Source organism: Leucoraja erinacea, chromosome 16 (genome assembly GCF_028641065.1).
Source record: "Leucoraja erinacea ecotype New England chromosome 16, Leri_hhj_1, whole genome shotgun sequence".
NCBI lineage: Eukaryota > Metazoa > Chordata > Chondrichthyes > Rajiformes > Rajidae > Leucoraja > Leucoraja erinaceus.
The window spans coordinates 1,445,335-1,469,479 of NC_073392.1; the positions used below are offsets into that span (position 1 = coordinate 1,445,335).

The 24,145-nt window shown below is 47.5% G+C and overlaps 1 protein-coding gene across 3 annotated transcripts in view; it reads left to right on the top strand.

The window, feature by feature from the left end:
- cacna2d3a (calcium channel, voltage-dependent, alpha 2/delta subunit 3a) overlaps positions 1-24,145 on the top strand; it is a 412,076-nt gene that overhangs the window by 322,401 nt on the left and 65,530 nt on the right. For all 3 annotated transcript variants that reach the window (XM_055647516.1, XM_055647518.1, XM_055647517.1), the window contains 3 exons: positions 9,929-9,990; positions 17,095-17,139; positions 17,465-17,527. In XM_055647516.1, coding sequence (XP_055503491.1) covers positions 9,929-9,990; positions 17,095-17,139; positions 17,465-17,527 — 170 coding nt within the window. The remainder of the gene's footprint in view (positions 1-9,928; positions 9,991-17,094; positions 17,140-17,464; positions 17,528-24,145) is intronic.

The following is a 24,145-nucleotide window of genomic DNA, read 5'->3' on the forward strand; positions in this document are numbered from 1 at the left end:
CGAATGGCCTACTCCTGCACCTATTGTCTATGTTTCTATGATTTGAGGTGTTGGAGGGTGCCTGACATCACGGTACAGGATGTCACCATCACCACTGCCTTCCTCCTTGGGCAATCTTTCACAATTCACACTCATTGTCCCAGTTCTCTCTTTATTGAGTCCATAGGTTCTTGAAGGCCATTCGATCATGGCTGAAGTATCTCTCCCTCCTAACCCCACTCTCCTGCCTTCTCCCCATAACCCCTGACACCCACACTAATCAAGAATCTATCTATCTCTGCCTTAAAAATTTCCATTGACTTGGCCTCCACGGCCTTCTGTGTGGCAAAGAATTCCGCTGATTCACCACCCTCTGACAGAAGAAATTTCTCCTCATCTCCTTCCTAAAGGAACGTCCTTTAATTCTGAGGTTGTGACCTCTAGTTCTAGAGTCTCCCACTAGTGGAAACATCCTCTCTACTTCCACTCTATCCAAGCCTTTCACTATTCTATACTTTCAATGAGGGGGCCCCTCATCCTTCCAAACTCCAGCAAGTACAGGTCCAATGTCGTCAAAGGGCAGTTCCGAGCCTGGGCCAGACAATGTCAAGGGGATTTAGTTTAGTTTAGTTTAGAGGTACAGTGCAGAAATAGTTTGATGTTGCTGTGCTATGTGATCAGGAGGGGCTCTGGCCTGCTACAGGTCTGCTCCTGGTCTGCTACTGATCCCTGCTCCTGATCCCTGCTCCTGATCCCTGCTCCTGATCCCTGCTCCTGATCCCTGCTCCTGATCCCTGCTCCTGATCCCTGCTCCTGATCCCTGTTACTGCTCCGTGCTTGTGATCTCCGCTCGATGCCTGCTCCTGAACCCTGCTCCTGATCCCTGCTCCTGATCCCTGCTCCTGATCCCTGCTCCTGATCCCTGCTCTGATCCCTGCTCCTGATCCGTGCGCCTGACCCCTGCTCCTGATCCGTGCTCCTGATCCCTGCTCCTGGCCTGCTCCTGATCCCTGCTCCTGATCCCTGCTCCTGATCCCTGCTCCTGATCCCTGCTCCTGATCCCTGCTCCTGTCGCCTGCTCCTGATCCCTGCTCCAGGTCTGCTCCTGATCCCTGCTCCTGATCCCTGCTCCTGATCCCTGCTCCTGATCCCTGCTCCTGTGGCCTGCTACTGATCCCTGCTCCAGGTCTGCTCCTGATCCCTGCTCCTGATCCCTGCTCCTGATCCCTGCTCCTGATCCCTGCTCCTGATCCCTGCTCCTGATCCCTGCTCCTGTGGCCTGCTACTGATCCCTGCTCCAGGTCTGCTCCTGATCCCTGCTCCTGATCCCTGCTCCTGATCCCTGCTCCTGATCCCTGCTCTTGATCCCTGCTCCTGATCCCTTCTCCTGATCCCTGCTCCTGATCCCTGCTCTTGATCCCTGCTCCTGATCCCTGCTCCTGATCCCTGCTCCTGATCCCTGCTCCAGGTCTGCTCCTGATCCCTGCTCTCTCTGTTGATCGCCCCCAGAGTTTGCGAGGCTGCACTCTTTGTTTAATAATCCAAAATGCTTTTATTCAATCGCACACAAGGACAGAGTAGTGACAACATCAAGACTGCCATTGACAGTTTACAATCTAACTAAATCCGATTAAAATATTGTCAACTTTATCTACAATATCATGATATACATGTATACAAAATCATGAGAGGAATAGATCGGGTAGATGCACAGTAGTAGGGGGATCGAGGATCCCACTTTAAGTTGAAGGGGAAAAGATTTAATAGGAATCTCAGGGGTAACTTTTTCACACAGGTGGGTGTATGGACAAGCTGCCAGAGGAGGTAGTTGAGGCTGGGACTATCCCAACGTTTAAGAAACAGTTAAACAGGTCCTTGGATAGGGCAGGTTTGGAGGGATCTGGACCAAGCGCAGGCAGGTGGGACTCGTGTAGATGGGGCATGTTGGCCGGTGTGGGCAAGTTGGGCCAAAGGGCCTGTTTCCATAATGTATCACACGATGACGCTATGACTCTAATACACTCGACCACCCGCAGCGACCAGCGGTCACAGAAGGCCTCCAGAGTCCCCTTGGACACCGCATGTGTGTGCTACCTCTCCAGGGACACGCGGGCACGGACGTAGAGGGGCAGGACCATCGACTGCCCGCTGCCTGGACCTGCCAATGGCAATCTTGGCCAGGCCCAGGGGTCTGAAGAAGGGTCTTGACCTGAAACGTCACCCATTCCTTCTCTCCAGAGATGATGCCTGTCCCGCTGAGTTACTCCAGCATTTTGTGTCTACCCAGGTGAATTTCCTTTTATTGTCATTCAGACCTTACGGTCTGAACGAAATTTCGTGCCTGCAGTCATACATACAATGATACAATAATAACAACAATAAACACAAATTAACTTCCACCACAGTGAGTCCTCCAAACACCTCCTCACTGTGGTGGAGGCAAAAATCTTAGGGTTGTAGTCTCTCCCTCTGCTCCCTCTGCGCTGAGGCAATTCCCCACCGGGCGATGGTACAAACAGTCCCGCAGCTCACCGAACCCCGCGAACGGGCCGGGTCAAACACTGCGGCCCGGGGTGGTCGAAGCCGCCGCACCTCCAGTCCAGCACACGCAGCCGCCGGCCCGCGGCTGAACCCAGGACTCTGGGCACCGCCGCCAGAACGTCGTCCCAGCCACCGGAGCACCGTCCCAGCCCCCGGACTGGATCGTCCTCACGTGAGTACCGTTCCACCCTCAGGCTGGGCCACTCCGACGGGAGTGCCGTTCCTCCTTCGGGCTGGGCCACTCCGACGGGAGTGCCGTTCCACCCTCGGGCTGGGCCACTCCAGCGGGAATGCCGTTCCTCCTCCCTCGGGCTGGGCCAATCCAGCGGGAGTGCCGTTCCTCCCTCGGGCTGGGCCACTCCAGCGGGAGTGCCGCCGTTCCTCCCTCGGGCTGGGCCACTCCAGCGGGAGTGCCGTTCCTCCCTCGGGCTGGGCCACTCCGACGGGAGTGCCGTTGGGCTGGGCCACTCCAGCCCCTCACCATGCCGCTCTCATGGGAGCACCGTTCCATCCCGGGCTGGGCCGGGAGCGAGCCCAGGACGAGTCCTGTCAGCTGCCTCCAGAGTCCCGAGGTCGCCGGCTCCGCTAGGCCTCAGCGTAGACGGAGAAGGGGGATACGACAAAAAGGTCGTATTCCCCCGAAGGGAGTGACAGCAGCCCCCGTTTCACCCCCCACCCCCCTCCCCACATAAACACAGCCTAAAAACCAAAAACATAACTAGACAAAAACGAAAAAAAACAATACAAAAAAGTAAAAACCAACGGACTGCAGGCGAGCCGCTGCTGCCAGGGCAGCGCCGCCACTTCCGGACCGATTGGTGCAGACCGATCCCCCCCCTCACTCCCCACCTCCCCCTCTGTACCGGGTGACCAAAGATCAGGAGTGTGGGACTGAAGTGCAGCCAAAACTTCAGATACTCGTACACGGGCAGCAACCTCTCGCACGTCATATACATGTGGAACACGGTCTCTTCCTCGCCACGGAGGCGAGGCTGCACTGGCATTCGCACCGTGTGGAGATACATGGTGCTGACGTATCTGCCGTTCCCTCTGCTCTTGGCAGCTGTCCCAACCCCAGCTATAACTGGAAACCTGCCACATGCCTCAACCATCCATCCTCCAGCGCTGCAAATACTCGTCTGTCAGCAAACACTGTGGATTCAATTTCATTGTGCGAGCATTACTACAACATGCTCAAGATTGCATGGAGATTTATACAGTGACATATACAATCAAGTATATAAAACGATGAGGCATGGAGAGATACGGTAGACAGTCAGATCCTGTTTTCCCGGGTGGGCAGTTCAATTGTAATCATGTATTGTCTTTCCGCTGACTGGTTAGCACGCAACAAAAGCTTTTCACTGTACCTCGGCACACGTGACAATAAACTCAGCTCAAACTCAAATTTAAGAGAGCACGGCTTGAAGTTGAGAGGGGCAACGTTTAAATGAGATGTGCGGGGCAGGATCTTTATACAGAGGGTGGTGGGTGCCTGGAACGTGCTGCCTGGGGTGGTGGGGTTTAAGAGGTTTTTACATAGGCACATGGATATGGAGGGATAAGGATCACATGCAGGCAAATAGGAGTTAGTCTTGGCATCATGTTCAACACAGACATTGTGGGCTGAAGGGCCTTCCTGTGCTGTACTGTTCTATGTTCTATATGAAAGCAACATCATATATTCAGATTACTATGAACACATTGCCTGTAATGTTCTGCGTTATATTCTTCATAGTCCTGAGGGTGTAATTAGATAACATTTGGAAAGCATTTATAACACTCATTGATATTGCACTCAGGACAAATTAAAACTAATCACTCGATCTAATTGGTACACATTGGGGTACAGTTACATGGTGCTAACTCTTGTTCTAATATTGGTGTCTATACACTTTAGCAGCAACTTCCCCACTTGGATAGATTGGTTATTCCTTTTTTATACGCAGCCGAGACCCTTCTTCAGACCCCTGACATCAGTCTGAAGAAGGGTCTCGACCTGAAACGCCACCCTTTCCCTCTCTCCAGAGATGCTGCCTGACCCGCTGAGTTACTCCAGCACTCTGTGAAACGTCACCTGTCCATGTTCTCCACAGATGCTGCCTGACCCGCTGAGTTACTCCAGTCCTTTTGTGTATTAACCAGCATCTGCAGTTCTTTGTTTCGCCATTTCATTGCAACTTTTAAAACATTTATATTATTTTACAATAATCTCAAACATTTGTCTCACCTTGTTCATTGTGACAAATTTTTCACCCAAATACTGTATTTATTTCCCCGTCACTCTGGATATTCACAGTATTTGTGCATTCCGTTCCTGATTCCTTCCCCCTATATCCGGCACCGCGGTAGAGTTGCTGCCTCACAGTGGCAGAGAGCCGGGTTCCATCCTGACCACGGGTGCTGTCTGTACTGAGTTTGCACGTTCCCCTCGTGACCTGTGTGGGTTTTCTCCGGGTGCTCTGGTTTCCTCCCACACTTCAAAGACGTTTTCCACTTGTTTCCTCCCACACTTAAAGAGGCTAATTGGCTTCTGCAAAAAAACTTGTTCCTAGTGTGTGTAGGGTAGAACTAGTGTAAGGGGAGATTGCTGGGTGGCACAGACTCGTTGGGATGAAGGGCCTGTTTCTACTCTGTATCCCTAAACAAAACTAAATCTCATGGTGGCACAGGGAGGTGGAATCTCTGTGCATGAAGTGCAGCAGGCAGTAAAGAAAGCGAATGGTATGTTAGCTTTCATTGCAAAAGGATTTGAGTATAGGAGCAGGGAGGTTCTACTGCAGTTGTACAGGGTCTTGGTGAGACCACACCTGGAGTATTGCGTACAGTTTTGGTCTCCAAATCTGAGGAAGGATATTATTGCCATAGAGGGAGTGCAGAGAAGGTTCACCAGACTGATTCCTGGGATGTCAGGACTGTCTTATGAAGAAAGACGGGATAGACTTGGTTTATACTCTCTAGAATTTAGAAGATTGAGAGGGGATCTTATAGAAACTTACAAAATACTTAAGGGGTTGGACAGGCTAGATGCAGGAAGATTGTTCCCGATGTTGGGGAAGTCCAGGACAAGGGGTCACAGCTTAAGGATAAGGGGGAAATCCTTTAAAACCGAGATGAGAAGAACTTTTTTTCACACAGAGAGTGGTGAATCTCTGGAACTCTCTCTGCCACAGAGGGTAGTTGAGGCCAGTTCATTGGCTATATTTAAGAGGGAGTTAGATGTGGCCCTTGTGGCTAAGGGGATCAGGGGGTATGGAGAGAAGGCAGGTACGGGATACTGAGTTGGATGATCAGCCATGATCATATTGAATGGCGGTGCAGGCTCGAAGGGCCGAATGGCCTACTCCTGCACCTAATTTCTATGTTTCTATGAATCCTTGACCAGCAGATACCCCTGGGCCTGATGGTCTACATCCTAGGGTACTTAAGGAAGTGGCTCTAGAAATCGTGCCCGCATTGATGATCATTTTCCAATGTTCTATAGATTCAGGATCAGTTCCTGTGGATTGGAGGGTAGCTAATGTTATCCCACTTTTCAAGAAAGGAGGGAGAGAGAAAACAGGCATTATAGACCAGATAGCCTGACATCGGTGGTGGGGAAGATGCTGGAGTCAATTATAAAAGATGAAATAGCGGCACATTTGGATAACAGTAACAGGATCGGTCCGAGTCAGCATGGATTTATAAAGGGGAAATCATGCTTGACTAATCTTCTGGAATTTTTTGAGGATGTAACTATGAAAATGGACATGGGAGAGCAGTGGATGTAGTGTATCTGGACTTTCAGAAAGCCTTTGATAAGGTCCCACATGGGAGATCAGTGGGCAAAATTAAAGCACATGGTATTGGGGGTAGGGTACTGATATGGATAGAAAATTAGCTGGCAGACAGGAAACAAAGAGTAGGGATTAACGGGTCCCTTTCAGAATGGCAGGCAGTGATTAGTGGGGTACCGCAAGGCTTGGTGCTGGGACCGCAGCTATTTACAATATACATCAATGATTTAGATGAAGGGATTTAATAGTAACATTAGCACATTTGCAGATGACAAGAGTCAAGAGTCAAGAGTCAATTTAATTGTCATTTGGACCCCTGGGGGTCCAAACGAAATGCCGTTTCTGCAGCCATACATTACACACAAATAGACCCCAGACACAACATAATTACATTTAACATAAACATCCATCACATAACTGTGATGGAAGGCCAAAAAAACGTATCTCTCCACTGCACTCTCCCCCCCCCGATGTCACAGTCAAAGTCATAGCCCCCGGCTGGCGATGGCGATTGTCCCGCGGCCATTGAAGCCACGCCGGGTGGTGCGAGGTCGCACACCGGGTCTTGGTGTTGGAGCCCCCGGTGTGCGCTCGCAAAGTCCCGCAGCCGTTCCAGCCGCGCGGGGCAGTGGTGTGAGGCCCCGCTCCAGGAGCTCTTCGACCCCGCAACACGGGCGGGAGAATTCGCCGTTGCAGCAGCCCGAAAAGCGGTCTCCCTCCAGGGAGCCGCGCGGGGTCGTCCGAGCCGTCCGCAGACCCGCAGTAGCAGCCCCCGACTCAGCAGCGGCATCGGCAGCAGCAGCAGCAGCAGCAGCAGCGGCAGCGCTCCTCCACCGCTCCACCCGCTCCGGACTCGGCCAGCTCCGCGACGGCAACGGTGAGTCGGCACCAGAGTCCCCGGCTTCTTCCCGTTGGAGGCCGCTCCTCGTTGCGGCCTCAACGACACCTGAGACCCGACGAGAGAAAAGGTCGGGTCTCCAGTGCAGGGAGAGATTCAAAAGTCTCCCACCCCACCCCCACCCCCCCACACACACACCCCAACATAAAATAACAAAAACTACACAGAAACACAGACAAAAAATAACAAAAACGCGGACAGGCTGCAGAGGCCGCTGCTGGCCAGAGCCGCGCCGCCTACCGGATGACACAAAGCTGGGTGGCAGTGTGAACTATGAGGAGGATGCTATGAGAATACAGGGTGACTTGGACAAGTTGGGGGAGTGGGCAGATGCATGGTAGATTAAGTTTAATGTGGATAAATGTGAGGTTATCCACTTTGGTGGCAAGAACAGGAAGGCAGATTATTATCTGAATAGTGTCAAGTTAGGAAAAGGGGAAGTACAATGTGACCTGGGTGTCCTTGTTCATCAGTCACTGAAAGTAAGCATGCAGGTGCAGCATGCAGTGAAGAAAGCTAATGGCATGTTGGCCTTCATAACAAGAGGAATCGAATATAGGAGCAAAGAGGTCCTTCTGCAGTTATACAGAGCCCTAGTGAGACCACACCTGGAGTATTGTGTGCAGTTTTGGTCCCCTAATTTGAGGAAGGACATTCTTGCTATTGAGGGAGTGCAGCGTAGGTTTACAAGGTTAATTCCCAGGATGGCGGGACTGTCATATGCTGAGAGAATGGAGTGGCTGGGCTTGTACACTCTGGAGTCTAGAAGGATGAGAGGGGATCTTATTGAAACATATAAGATTATTAATGGATTGGACATGCTAGTGGCAGGAAACATGTTCCCGATGTTGGGGGAGATTCCACAGATTCACAACTCTCTGGGTGAAAACGTTTTTCCTCATCTCCGTACTAAATGGCTTACCTCTTATTCTTAAACATGGGCTACATAAGAATAAGGGGAAGGACATTTAGAACGGAGATGAGGAAAAACCCTTTTCACCCAGAGAGTTGTGAATCTGTGGAATTCTCTGCCTCAGAAGGCAGCGGAGGCCAATTCTCTGGATGCTTTCAAGAGAGAGTTAGATAGAGCTCTTAAAGATAGCGGAGTCAGGGGATATGGAGAGAAGGCAGGAACGGGGTACTGATTGTGGAATATCAGCCATGATCACAGTGAATGGCGGTGCTGGCTCGAAGGGCCGAATGGCCTCCTCCTGCACCTATTGCCTATTGTTCTTTGTGAAATCTCTATGAGAATTGAAAGCTTGTTAAAGCACGGGCTTTGGACTGCCATGGTGCTGAGTGGATGGTGTTAATGGAAGCTGATGCCAATACTTTGGAGAGCAGTGTTCGATCTTGTTACAGGACCATGCATCCAAGGGCTGGTTGACATTCCAGTTGTACAGCATGGATGTAATCAAAGGCAGTCACACGAAAAATCGTTTCATGTAAGGCCCTTATAACATCTCTGTGGTTTTGGCATTTGTCATGAACGCCATTATTGAGAGGCATGGCCTCTTATAAACAAATACCACAAATGCTGCCAGTTTCTGGAGATTCTGTCTGATATCATCTGATATTAACCCGCATAAATAAACAACTCGCTCCATTTACATTTTGTACAAGGGAATCTCGTGTTAAATATTCACATCGCTGTCAGTCATTGCTCGGGTAAAAAGCATTCTTAATTCACAATGTGTCAAATTTAGCAAGAGCTTTCACAAGATACTTGGACAGATACATGGATAGGAAATGGGCCAAATACAGGCAAATGGGCTGTTTAGATGGGGCACCTTGGTTGGCATGGATGAGTTGGGCCGAAGGGCCTGTTTCTAAGCTGTATTGCTCTGAGACTCTGTAAGAGAAATGAGATGTGATTTTCTCACTTCACCCGAGCTTCATATGCTGGGGTTGACCAACTAAATATGCTCAGATGAGAACGTTCCATGCAGCTGAATCTCTAAAATATAATAAACTACATGAAGTGCAGAGCAATGTTTGAGTGTCCCCAGTGCCAGAGAGAATTGACAAGGCTTGAAGAGTCTGCCCTTGCGTAGGGATTTCCAGAACAGCAGCCAAGGGCAGACTTGAAGAACCTTCTCAGAGAGATTTATACGGTTGGGCGGCCACGTTGGCTCAGCGGTAGAGTTGTTGCCTCACAGCTCCAGAGACATAGGTTCCATCCTGACAATGAGTGTTGTCTATACGGAGGTTGCACGTTCTAACTGTGACTGTGCGGGTTTCCTCAAGTTGCTGCGGTTTCCTCCCACGCTCCAAAGACATGCAGCTTGTCTTTAGATAGGTGATGTTTCACAGAGTGCTGGAGTAACTCAGTGGGTCAGGCAGCATCTGTGGAGAACATGGATAGGTGACGTTTCACAGAGTGCTGGAGTAACTCAGTGGGTCAGGCAGCATCTGTGGAGAACACGGATAGGTGACGTTTCACAGAGTGCTGGAGTAACTCAGCAGGTCAGGCAGCATCTGTGGAGAACATGGATAGGTGACGTATTGGTCACTGAAGAAGAATTAGGAGGGGTGCCAGCCCGAAATGTCACCTATCCATGTTGACCCGCTGAGTTACTCCAGCACTTCATGCCTTTTTTCTTGTAAACCAACATTTGGAGTTCCTTGCTTCCACATACTTTACATAGTTGAACACAATATATTTGACCGGTGTTTGATAAACATGATTGTCAAAGGTGAATGAACAACATTACATTACTCTGTTCTTTAACAGCTGTGGGGATTCAAATGAAGCTGGAGTTTTTCCAGAAGAAGTTCTGGACTGCAAGCCGACAGGTGAGCACCTTGTATATAACTTACCTTTATATTATATTTGTGTCTTTATAATCATATTAGTTAGTGTTGCGATAGTCCCTGCCTCAACTACCTCCTCTGGCAGCTCGTCCCTGACGCTCGCCACCCTTTGTATGAAAATATTCTCCCTAAATAGGTTCCTAATAAATCTTTCTCCCTTCATCTTAAACTTATGTCCTCTGGTTATCGATTCCACTATTCTGGATAAGAGACTCTGTACGTCTACCCGATCTATTCCTTTTATGGCTTTATCAATGAGATAACTCTGAGTCACGATAACACTGAAGAAGTGTCCGACCCGAAACGTCACCTATCCATGTTCTCCACAGATGCTGCCTGACCCGCTGAGTTACTCCAGCACTCTGTGAAACATCACCTATCCATGTTCTCCACAGATGCTGCCTGACCCGCTGAGTTACTCCAGCACTCTGTGAAACATCACCTATCCATGTTCTCCACAGATGCTGCCTGACCCGCTGAGTTACTCCAGCACACTGTGAAACGTCACCTATCCATGTTCTCCACAGATGCTGCCTGACCCGCTGAGTTACTCCAGTACTCTGTGAAACGTCACCTATCCATGTTCTCCACAGATGCTGCCTGACCCGCTGAGTTACTCCAGTACTCTGTGAAACGTCACCTATCCACGTTCTCCACAGATGCTGCCTGACCCGCTGAGTTACTCCAGCATTCTGTGAAACTTTCCAGTTCTCCACAGACTGCCTGTGAAACTGAGTTACTCTCCAGCACTCTGTGAAACGTCACCTATCCATGTTCTCCACAGATGCTGCCTGACCCGCTGAGTTACTCCAGTACTCTGTGAAACGTCACCTATCCATGTTCTCCACAGATGCTGCCTGACCCGCTGAGTTACTCCAGCACTCTGTGAAACGTCACCTATCCACGTTCTCCACAGATGCTGCCTGACCCGCTGAGTTACTCCAGTACTCTGTGAAACGTCACCTCCATGTTCTCCACAGATGCTGACCCGCTGAGTTACTCCCGCACTCTGTGAAACGTCACCAGATGCTGCCTGACCCGCTGAGTTACTCCAGTACTCTGTGAAACGTCACCTATCCATGTTCTCCACAGATGCTGCCTGACCCGCTGAGTTACTCCAGCACTCTGTGTTGACCTTCGATTTAGACCAGCATCTGCAGTTCTTTCGTACGTTTTTTGACATCTTTGAATACATTTTGAGTTGCAGTCCCTCAAAACCAAATTCCAGATGGTCTCCCAAAGCACACCATGTTATATATAAAGCAAGTATATATACCATCTTATTGTAATGAATACACCATTCCCCTTTTAAAGACACAAAGTCTTCTGTATCTCAGAAAGAAAAGTATGAGCACATACTGTATTACACATTGGACAAACTAGTCCCTTTGGGGAATATCTGGACATAGAAGTTACTCCATAATCAGCTCAGGAAAATTGCCATTGTTAAGATATTTATATATATATATATAAGAACATAGAAAAACTAACATCAATTATTCAAATTATAGGTCAGCTTCTCAAAAACCAGAAAGACAATTTTCAAATGTTCTATCTTTGATGACTTGTTTGCTGGACAAGATTTAATCAGTTTGCATCAAAATCAAATCTATTTCATTTCAGCAATGATTGGGCTTGTCAGTCCCCAGTAATCCTGCCCTATCTCCCCGTCAGTTACAGCTAAACTCTATCCTGCCTTCAAAAAGGTCAATAGTTATTTCAGCGCCATTTAAAACTCAGTTAGTGCAGACACAAAAAGCTGGAGTAACTCAGCGGGACAGGCAGCATCTCTGGAGAGAAGGAATGGGTGACGTTTCGGGTCGAGACCCTTCTTCAGACGTCACCCATTCCTTCTCTCCAGTGATGCTGCCTGTCCCACTGTGTTATTCCAGCATTTTGTGTCGACCTTCGATTTAGACCAGCATCTGCAGTTCTTTCGTACGTCAATTAGTTCAGAGTTTGATATATTCTGACTTTCCCTTTCGATTCTTGCAAAGGGTGGAGGTGAAATGAAATGATGAAAGATTTCAAAGTTGAGCAGTGTTGTGTTCTGTTTCCCTGGAGTGGAAACACCAGTCATTATCTCAGCTGTAAGTGAAATATCCAATGATTGAAAAAAGCCAAATTGTAGCAGAGTTTGTCCATTATTTTAGACCACAGAGACCACATGACAAACCTCTGCTTTTATTCCCAGTAGACAGGTACATGGATAGGACCGGTTTGGAGGGATAGAAGCCAAATGCAGGCAGGTGGGGCTAGTGTAGATGGGGCATTGTTGGTCGGTGTGGGCAAGTTGGGCCGAAGGGCCTGTTTCCACACTGTATCACTCTATGACTGTGACACAGGAGCAGAATTAGGCCATTTGGCCCATCGAGTCTGATCCACCATTTGATAGAAACATAGAAACATAGAAATTAGGTGCAGGAGTAGGCCATTCGGCCCTTCGAGCCTGCACCGCCATTCAATATGATCATGGCTGATCATCCAACTCAGTATCCCGTACCTGCCTTCTCTCCATACCCCCTGATCCCCTTAGCCACAAGGGCCACATCTAACTCCCTCTTAAATATAGCCAATGAAGTGGCCTCAACTACCCTCTGTGGCAGAGAGTTCCAAAGATTCACCACTCTCTGCGTGAAAAAAGTTCTTCTCATCTCGTTTTAAAGGATTTCCCCTTTATCCTTAAGCTGTGACCCCTTGTCCTGGACTTCCCTAACATCGGGAACAATCTTCCTGCGTCTAGCCTGTCCAACCCCTTAAGAATTTTGTAAGTTTCTATAAGATCCCCTCTCAATCTTCTAAATTCGAGAGAGTATAAACCAAGTCTATCCAGTCTTTCTTCATAAGACAGTCCTGACATCCCAGGAATCAGTCTGGTGAACCGTCTCTGCACTCCCTCTATGGCAATAATATCCTTCCTCAGATTTGGAGACCAAAACTGTACGCAATACTCCAGGTGTGGTCTCACCAAGACCCTGTACAACTGCAGTAGAACCTCTCTGCTCCTATACTCAAATCCTTTTGCAATGAAAGCTAACATACCATTCGCTTTCTTTACTGCCTGCTGCACCTGCATGCCTACCTTCAATGACTGGTGTACCATGACACCCAGGTCTCGCTGCATCTCCCCCTTTCCCAATCGGCCACCATTTAGATAATAGTCTGCTTTCCTGTTTTTGCCACCAAAATGGATAACCTCACATTTATCCACATTATACTGCATCTGCCAAACATTTGCCCACTCACCCAGCCTATCCAAGTCACCCTGCAGTCTCCTAGCATCCTCCTCACAGCTAACACTGCCCCCCAGCTTAGTGTCATCCGCAAACTTGGAGATATTGCCTTCAATTCCCTCATCCAGATCATTAATATATATTGTAAATAGCTGGGGTCCCAGTACTGAGCCTTGGGGTACCCCACTAGTCACTGCCTGCCATTGTGAAAAGGACCCGTTTACTCCTACTCTTTGCTTCCTGTTTGCCAGCCAGTTCTCTATCCACATCAATACTGAACCCCCAATGCCTTGTGCTTTAAGTTTGTATACTAATTTTTTATGTGGGACCTTGTCGAAAGCCTTCTGGAAGTCCAGATACACCACATCCACTGGTTCTCCCCTATCCACGCTACTAGTTACATCCTCGAAAAATTCTATAAGATTCGTCAGACATGATTTACCTTTCGTAAATCCATGCTGACTTTGTCCAATGATTTCACCACTTTCCAAATGTGCTGCTATCCCATCTTTAATAACTGACTCTAGCAGTTTCCCCACTACCGATGTTAGACTAACTGGTCTGTAATTCCCCATTTTCTCTCTCCCTCCCTTCTTAAAAAGTGGGGTTACGTTTGCTACCCGCCAATCTTCAGGAACTACTCCAGAATCTAAAGAGCTGATCATGGCTGATCTATTTTTCCCTCTCAACCCCATTCTACTGCCTTTCCCCATACATAACTCTTGACACCTTTACTAATCACGAACCTATCAATATCCACTTAAAACAAAATCCAATGATGTGGCCTCCACAGCCATCTTTGGCAATGAATGACACAGACTCACTGCCCTCAGGCAAAAGAAAATCCTCCTCATCTCCTTTCTAAAGGTACATTATTTTATTCTGACCCAGTGCCCTCCGGTCCTCGACTCTCCCCTATAGTATACTTATGGTAAATGTAAGGCTCACTAGATATATCTCAAACAAAAATAAACTCTTGTCTAATACTGTGGTCATTCTGGAACATTACATCTGATGCAGATTTGGAATGGAATGTGGTGGAGACTCAATTTTAGAATTTGACAGAGTGATATTTGACAATTGGCATTTGGAGAAATAATTACGTGCCCAGAGATTGTATAGTTTAGCAGGTCACTTACATGTGTCCGTGTGACTCAGGCACTTTGCCTCCTTTCAAAACGTTATTCCCTTATCATGCATCTGTACACTGTACATGGCTCAAATGTAATCATGTATTGTCTTTCCGCTGACTGGTTAGCACGCAACAAAAGCTTTTACTGTACCTCGGTACACGTGACGATAAACTAACTCAACTGAAGTGTAACATGCAGTCAGTCAAGTCCTTAGGCATTTGTTCCATGTCTGTCTATGTCTTGCCTGTTCAAGAGTTTGTGTGAATTTCTTTTGACTGCAGTGTCTGTACCTGAGTCCACCACCTTTGGCAGTGAATTCAGCAAATAACCACTCTCTGTAGAATGAGTGGAATGATTGTAGTGAATAACTGCAGCAACAGACTGGTTCCACCAAGATGCAGCACAGAACGCCACAGGAGATCCTTCTTCCCTGTGGCTATCAAACTGTACAACTCCTCCCCCTTCTGTCATGGGCTAGACTGACTACCACCATGTGTCTTGTGTTTTATGACTGTTGGCAGATCAATTTCCCTCCTGAGGTAAATAAAGTTCTATGGTATCATATCGTAGCGTATCACACAGTAGATCCTCTTGATTCACCTCTAGGTAAACGCACAGAGACCTTTACCCAGCGTACGGGAATCAAAAACAACGGGACGTGTTGAAGGCGGATGGGAGGGGCAAGATTTAACACAACCCTCTTTCACACAGTGGGTGGTTGAACAAGCTGCCAGGGGAGGTGGTTGATGCTGACACAACAACACAGGGGCAGCACAGTGGCGCAATGGTAGAACAGCTGCCTCACAGTGCCAGAGACCCGGGTCACAGGGAGAAGGTGCAAACTCCACACAGACAGCACCAGAAGTCAGGCTGAACTTGGGCTGCTGAGGCTGTGAGGCAGTAATTTGACCAGCCATACCGCTGAGCTACATTCTGGCTGCAAACTAGAATGATACGAGTTTATAATTGTCACGTGTACTGAAGTACGGTGACAAGCTGTTTGTTGCATGCTATCCAGTCAGAGGAAAGACTACAAGTGATTAAGCTGTCCACAGTGTGCAGCTACAGGGAATAACATTTAGTGCTATATATGACATTGAAGTCCAATGAAGTCCAATTAAAGATAGTTTAAAGGTCTCCATTGAGGTAGATGGAAGGTCAGGACCACTCTCTAATTGGCGAGGGGATGGTTCAGTTGCTGCTGACAGCCGGGAAGAAACTGTCCCAGAATCTGGAGGTGTGCGTTTTCACAATTCTGGACCTCTTGCCCGATGGAAGAGGGGAGAAGGGGGTGTGGGGAGGGTGAGACTGGTCCTTGATTATGCTGCTGGCCTTGTGTGGTGTAGATGGAGTCGATGGTAGGGAGGTTGGTTTGTGTGACAGTTTCCTCTCTGGAGCCTCATCACACGTTGTTCCTTGCTGAGACACAAAGAGGATGGCCACCATGAATAATGAATGAATGAATGAATGAACACTTTATAGTCACAGGTGACAAGCCACAGTCAAATTCTTTGTTTGCCTGCCCAAGGTATGGAATTAGTCGCCACATAAAGGGGGTTGACAAGTTACAAAGTATCTGCACCAGGTCCCCCTTTATTCTCCCCCCCCCCACTCCCGGTCCCCATTGTCCAGAGTCCTCACTTCACGGGGTCCGTCCTCGTCGGTCGGTCGGTTGGGGCCATCATCGGCCGCAGCACCAACCTCTCCACTATTGTCCAGATGCCTCTGTGACACCAACCCTGGCCCCAGCCATGGGCTGTGTCGACTCAGGGGCCGATGGCCACAGGCTCCGATCCGTGGGGGTTGCGCGACCTTGTGCCAGGAGGAGATACCCTGCCTCTCCCACTCTGTCCCCACTACCCCTGCTTTGGTGTTTGTTGTGGTCCAAGGCAACAAAGTGCAGTTGTAGCCGTGCCTGGCAACGATTGCTTTCCACAGAAACATGAACTCAGTCCAAAACCCTGGATGTCCACTGCCCTTGGAATTAAAGCTCACTCTGCAGCCCCCTTGATTCTGGAGAGCACCAGACCTTGAGAGCATTATAATAACAGGAGAAATCAATCAGTAACTCACCTGCAAACCATTTATGATGCCTGTAAACCGTACAGGGTGGAGCCTCCCTGCTGCTTGACATTTGTACACTTGCACTAAATTAGGAGATAGGACACACGGCACGCTGGAGAAGCAAGTGGCTGGTCACTGCCAGACCAGTGGCAGATCAACTCTGCACGTTGACCACTGCCAGTGAACCTAGAACAATACAGCACAAGAACAGGCACTTCACCCCACAATGTCTGTACCCAACATGATGCCAGTGTAGTGACAGACCAACTCTTACCTACCTGCACATCATCCACATCCCTCCCTCCATTCCCTGCACATCCATGTGTCTATCCCAACAAAGGACACAAAAGGCTGGAGTAACTCACAGGTCAGGCAGCATCTGTGGAGAACATGGACAGGTGACGTTTCTGGTCAGGACCCTTCTTCAGACTCCCCTTGGACAAGGGTCTCAACCCGAAACACCACCCATTCCTTCTCACCAGATATGCTGCCTGTCCTGCTGAGTTACTCCAGCATTTTGTGTCTATCTTGGGTGTAAAGCAGCATCTGCAGTTCCAGCATCTGCAGTCCACATAATAGCAGAGCTAACTATGAATTCCATTTACCCGCTGCCCTGTATGCGTTCCCCGAGCTGACGATGTTGTGTTCTTTTGCAGTGTGCTTCACTGGATGGGAAGTGCAGTATTAGTTGTGACGATGAGGTAAGTACTAGCTGGCTTTGCCAACCGATACTTAAAGTATATGGGCCTGGAAATGGGATCATGTCACACCCATTTAATAGACGTGTGGCTTGGGAAAGTCTCCTAATGAGGCTAGCAGCCCACAGTTCGACCTGTGGAACACACACTGCTCTGCCGTGCTCACTCTCCCAGTTGCACACTAAACTCTCTGGTGAACCAGGGTCTTCTCCAATAAAATAATGCACTTTTATCATGGTCATACTGTATCAGTTTCATATCAGTGTCCACCTCATCGTGAACCTGATGCTTATTTGTTGACAATATGTTGCATGTTTTGTATTTACAGATCATAAATTGTTACCTCATCGATAACAATGGATTTATTTTGGTGTCGGAGAATTTAGATGAGGTGAGTTTGCACGAAGCAATGCTGCTTCTGCCAAGCATGATGTTGAAAGTAATGAACTGCATGAACTAGTCACATCCTTGCATGAACGCTGCTGAGTGTCAGATTCCCCACAAGTCGTCACCCTGCCAGGAGACTATTTTTTTAAATCAGATCTCTTCTGCATTATGCCTTGCCTGTTGGGTTTGGTCAGCTCAAGGTTGTCTCTGCGTTGAGTACAAGAGTCACAACACAGTACAAGTCATGTTACAGCCCTGTAGGAGTTTGCATGGGCCAGACTTCACGCAGTTACAGGAAGGATATGGGGGCTTTGGAGAGGGTGCAGACTATGGCAGTTTAAGTTGTCATTGTGTTTAGCACAGACATTGTGGGCCGAATGGTCTGTGCTGGTCTATGTACTACGCTTTTGTGAACTTCTGGCAATGTCTAAACGGCATCAGGAGATCCAACTTTGCATCTATTGGTTCAGTTAGACAGAGAGCTTCCAACTACAGACAAGGTGCAATGTAGATGTGAGCCGGCTGGCTGAATGGACGTCAGTTACTTTGCCCACATCTTTTGTAGTCACATGCAAGGCCTAAATAGACTTCTCATATATCGGGGTATTGCAGATGTAGTTGTCTGATCTGTTCGTAAACATATAACAGCAAGCAAATCACTTCACTAAACCCATCCGTTCATTGTATAGGAACAAAACTGCAGATACTGCAGGATTAAACCAAAGATAGACACAGAGTGCTGGAGTAACTCAGCGGGTCAGGCAGCATCTGTGGAGAACATGGATAGGTGACGTTTCACAGAGTGCTGGAGTAACTCAGCGGGTCAGTCTGAAGAAGGGTCTCGACTCAAAACATCACCTTTTCCTTTTCTCCAGAGATGCTGCCTGACCCGCTGAGTTACTCCAGCGTTTAATGTCTGTCACAGCAGTTCATTGTCGTTCTTTTGTTCCACAGAGGTGAAGCCTCCAGGTCATTCCGTGTGGACATTGCAACGACCTTTGGAGGCAGTGCTCAACACAGTGGCACTAATGTGTTTAGTTTCATAGAAACATAGAAATTAGGTGCAGGAGTAGGCCATTCGGCCCTTCGAGCCAGCACCACCATTCAATATGATCATGGGTGATCATCCACAATCAGTACCCTGTTCTGGCTTTCTCCCCATATCCCTTGATTCTGTTAGCCCTAAGAGCTAAATCTAACTCTCTCTAGAAAACATCCAGTGAATTGGCCTCCACTGCCGTCTGTGGCAGATAATCTCACAACTGGAAATGTATTTCTCAGCAGCACTAAATCATCAAAGGCATTCTTCAGTATAATTCTGTACTTTGCAGATGCTGCTGCAATTGGAATAGCTAACTTTGTGTTCAAAGTCAAGTTAGTTACAAAATAAAGGCTAAAATTGGCAAAATACTTATCTGCAGTTGACAGCAATTGGTGGCTCAGAATACGTTTCCAATTGCGAATCAAACAAATGTTGGCTATTTTCCCTTTTGTGGTTAAAATTGTGGCATTAATCTGAATGTTTATGTAATCATAATCTAATGTTGAACTTTCAGGGGCATGGACATCTGTGTGAGTGCAGTAACAGTCTCTGACAGTTGTTCACATGTTTCCAATACACCACCATTAAACAGTGGATGCAGTCCACATTCCTAATTAAAATATTTCCAAATGTCCTGTCATTTCCCATCTAAGTTGTTAAAGGAATTACTTTAGTTTAGGCAAGATTTGAGAGGGACTGCATTAACCTTGCACTCTCATGCGCAAGTTAATGTTCTTATCATAGACAATAGACAATAGGTGCAGGAGTAGGCCATTCAGCCCTTCGAGCCAGCACCACCATTCACTGTGATCATGGCTGATCATCTACAATCAGTACCCCGTTCCTGCCTTCTCCCCATATCCCCTAACCCCACTATCTTTAAGAGCTCTATCTAACTCTCTCTTGAAAGTATCCAGAGAACCGGCCTCCACCGCCTTCTGAGGCAGAGAATTCCACAGATTCACAACTGTGTCAGTGAAAAAGTTTTTCTCACCTCCGTTCTAAATGGCTTACCCCTTATTCTTAAACTGTAGCCCCTGGTTCTGGACTCCCCCTATTCCGGGAACATGTTTCCTGCCTCTAGCGTGTCCAGACACTTAACAATCTTTCTGTTTCAATATGATCCCCTCTAAATTTTCCTTCTAAATTTAAGCCCAGCCGCTCCATTCTATCAACAAACGACAGTCCCGCCATCCCGGGAATTAACCACGTAAACCTACGCTGCACTCCTTCAATAGCAAGAATGTCCTTCCTCAAATTAGGGGACCAAAACTGCACACAATACTCCAGGTGTGGTCTCACTAGGGCCCTGTACAACTGCAGAAGGACCTCTTTGCTCCTATACGCAACTACTCTTGTTATGAAGGCCAACATGCCATTGGCTTTCTTGGTTTGTAGCGTAATCAGTATGCTGGATGATTAACGTGCTGCAGCTTTGTGGTATTTATCACGTGGTGTAATATGCCACACTCACAAGTTCATAAGTGATAGGAGCAGAACTAGGCCATTCGGCCCATTAAGGCTACTCCACCATTCAATCTTGTCTGATCTATCTGCCTAGTTTGAATGGCAGACTAGATTCTCCATACATTTGTAAATGTTGGCAAACAGTGTGGATTAAGAAGAATGAGCTTAGTTTAGTTTTTATATACAGCATAGAAACAGGCCTTTCAGCCCATTGTTTCTTTGCTGACCATCGATCACCCGTACACTAGCTTTATGTCATAGAGGCGTAGAGTCATACAGTGGTTTGGCCCAACTTGCCCACACCGGCCAACATGTCCCAGCAACAATAGTCCCACCTGCCCACACTTGGTCCATATCCCTCTAAACCTGTCCAATCCTACACACTGGGGCCAATTAACCTACAAACCTGCATGTTTGTAGACTTTGGATATGTTGCTCAGGATGGAGGTAACTTGTTTGTCTGCCACCCTTTAGGTTTTCTGTTTTTTGTTTCTAACAGATAGGGATTCTATTTTAAATATTCTATGAATGTAGGGACCTTTCTGGCATTTCCCGTCATGAAGACCAGTCCAGTGTTATTTTAGTTTAGTTTAGAGATACAGCGTGGAAACTGACTCTGCGGCCCACCGAGTCCGCGCCGACCATCTATCCTCCGCACATTAACACTATCCTACACACACTAGGGACAATTACACAAACACCAAGACAATCAACCAACAAACCTGTACGTCTTTGTAGTGTGGGAGGAAACCAAAGATCCCGGAGAAAACCCACGCAGGTCACGGGGAGAACATACATACTCCGTACAGACAGCGCCCGTAGTCAGGATCTTTACCCGCTGCGCCACCTTGCGACCCCTTATTGAGAATGTTTCAATATTCAACATTGTGCTGGACGTTTGTTTATTTTGGTGAACAACAGGAAACATCAAGCAGTATTTTAAATAATCAAAGTGACTCCAATCCAACATAACGTGTTGATAACACCAGCGCAGGCAAGAATGATTTAATAATACGTGGGATCCATGTCCCACAAATTAATAAGTGCCGGCTCTAAAACTACTGAGAGATGTGGTGGTTTTGAATTCAATCCACCTGTGGCATCCTTTGTAGAAACATTCCTAAAAACTGAAAAACATATATTTGTTAAATAAACACTTATACTAAAAGCAGAAATATTTGTCATAGTTGAACGGCTAAATGTTGTTTCAACGGCTTCCTCACAAACCGCAGTCCCAAGTAGAACTAGAAGCAGAGACGACTTTGACCATTTACGGTTCAGACACGCAGTCAAACAGAATCGAGATACAATTCATGTTTTCCAATGTTTGAATGGAAGAGATTGGTCTTTCTGCAAATATGCCTGAGACAGAGGGGACCCATGTGTTTCTCATTTCCAAGTCACAACTATGACTTGATATGGAGATTCCATAATCAGATTTACCACTGAAATATTATCCCGTAAACAGGTCTCATATAAAACTGTAGCGGTCTAGAATGTTTCATCAGATTCTTCAATTAGTTTCCTCTATTGCACATATCAGTTTTCACATCATAATGTTGTGTGAATTGTCTCGATTATAAACACATCATAGTATCTTGATCCCATCAGTCCATTTGTCCATTCTTGTTGTACATTGTCATGCCGTTTACAGCAGCATGGCTGAATGAAGTGTGAGTGCTGGCTAAATGTGGGCAATCCCAGTATTGTTGCCATGCCAACTGATCTCAGTCTCACCTACAGAGCAGATACCCACCACTTGATCCTAAAGTCATTCCACCCAAAGAAGGCAGGAAATGGTGAAGGAATTACCCAAATTCCTGAATTCACTTTGGCAATCGTTTACAGTCAGTAAAATTAATGTTTAAAATCATTTAGTTTAGTTTAGAGATACAGCGTGGAAACAGGCCCTTCGGCCCACCGAGACCAGTGATCCCCGCACATTAACACTATCTTACACACACTAGGGACAATTTTTACATATATGCCAAGCCAATTAACTTACAAACCTGTACGTCTTTGGAGTGTGGGAGGAAACCGAAGATCTCGGTGAAAACACACGCGGTCATGGGGAGAACGTTCAAACTCCGTACAGACAGCACCCGTAGTCAGGATGGAACCCGGGTCTCTGGTGCTGTAAGACAACAACTCTACTGCTGTGCCAGCGTGCCGATCGATTTAAGTTTCCCAATCTTGTTAAAAGGCTAGTTTAATCTCCCTTGCACTTAATTTTCTTGTTTTTTCCCCAAACTATTCTTTGGGAACCAAAGGAGCCCCAACCATAATTAACAACAAAAAATGACCTTCTTATCGGAGTTTATCTTTCCCAAGGAAACTTGGTGCTCTGAGCGTTGATAAGTATCGGCAGAGGAAGGAGGTGTTGAGAGTGATGACAGAGCTTGGATTTGGAGATGAGCTTTGTCATGATAGTGCTTGTTGGGCAGTGGGAGATGTTACCGGAGAAATTCCAGGGACGTGGTCCTTGATGACTGAAGGAACACTACCAGCATGTCTGAAGAAGGGTCTCCACCCGAACTGTCACCCATTCCTTCTCTGCCGAGATGCTGCCTGTCCCGCTGAGTTCCTCCAGCATTTTGCGCCTGTCTTCGAGGAAGGAAGGGGTGCATGAAATCCAGAGAGAGGTAGAGAACGGGGCAGAGTGTGGGGAGAGTGTGGAAGATTCACAGCTGGAGAAAGGTTTAGAGTGAGTTATGGTAAAGAAACCACATGGCATACTTGCTTTCATAGGTCGGGGCATTGAGTACAAGAGTCAGGAAGTCATGACGCAGCTTTATCGGAGTTTGGTCAGGCTGTATTTACAGTATTTGTGCAGTTCTGGTCACTCCGTTACAGGAAGGATGTGTAGGCTTTGGTGGGTTCAGAGGAGGTTTACCAGTGATGCCTGGGTTAGTGGGTATCAGCGACAGGGAGAGGTTGGACAGGCTTGGGTTGTTTTCTCTGGAATGCCAGAGGTTGTGGGGAGACCTGATGGAGGCAGAGATACCTTCAGCACCATCCCTGGAAGTGTATTGCCAGGCCCATGGATAGGAAATGTTTAGAAGGTTATGGGCCAAACACGGGCTGGTGGGACTAGTGTAGATGAGGCTTCATGGTCAGCATGGGCAAGTTGGGCAGAAGAGCCTTTGACTCTCCCTTTCATCGATCAGATGTTCAGTACTAGTTATGTGAATCATACAGACATCATGTGAAATATTTATTTCGGAACAGATTACTGCTTGCCACATGGCAACCTTTAGTTTAGTTTAGAGAAAGAACAGAAACAGACCCTCAGGCCCACCGAGCCCGCGCCGACCAGCGATCTCCGCACATGAACACTATCCTACACACATTTTATACCAAGCCAATTAACCTACAAACCACACACAGAGAGTGGTGAATCTCTGGAACTCTCTGCCACAGAGGGTAGTTGAGGCCAGTTCATTGGCTATATTTAAGAGGGAGTTAGATGTGGCCCTTGTGGCTAAGGGGATCAGAGGGTATGGAGAGAAGGCAGGTACGGGATACTGAGTTAGATGATCAGCCATGATCATATTGAATGGCGGTGCAGGCTCGAAGGGCCGAATGGCCTACTCCTGTACCTAATTTCTATGTTTCTATGTAACCTGTACGTCTTTGGAGTGTGGGAGGAAACCGAAGACCTTGGGGAAAATCCATGTGGTCATGGGGAGAACGTACAAACTCCGCACAGACAGCACCGGTAGTCAGGAGGGAACTGAGATCTATGGCGCTGTAAACCCTGTAATGCAGCAACTCTACCACTGCACCACCGTGCCGCCCTTTTAAAAAAGTATTTCCACATGTAGCACATGATGTTCTTAAAAAGAGAAAAAATAAATGTTGCAAGTGTGTTTTCTAAGCTCCCACAGCTGACCTATCCTGGAGTGTCTGTGTGGTGACCCACCCTGACTACTGGGTCTGTCAATTAGAAACATAGAAAATAGGTGCAGGAGTAGGCCATTCGGCCCCTCGAGCCAGCACCGCCATTCCACATGATCATGGCTGATCATCCACAATCAGTACCTCTTTCCTGTTTTCTCCCCATATCCCTTGATTCTGTCAGCCCTAAGAGCTAAATCTAACTCTCTCAGTAAT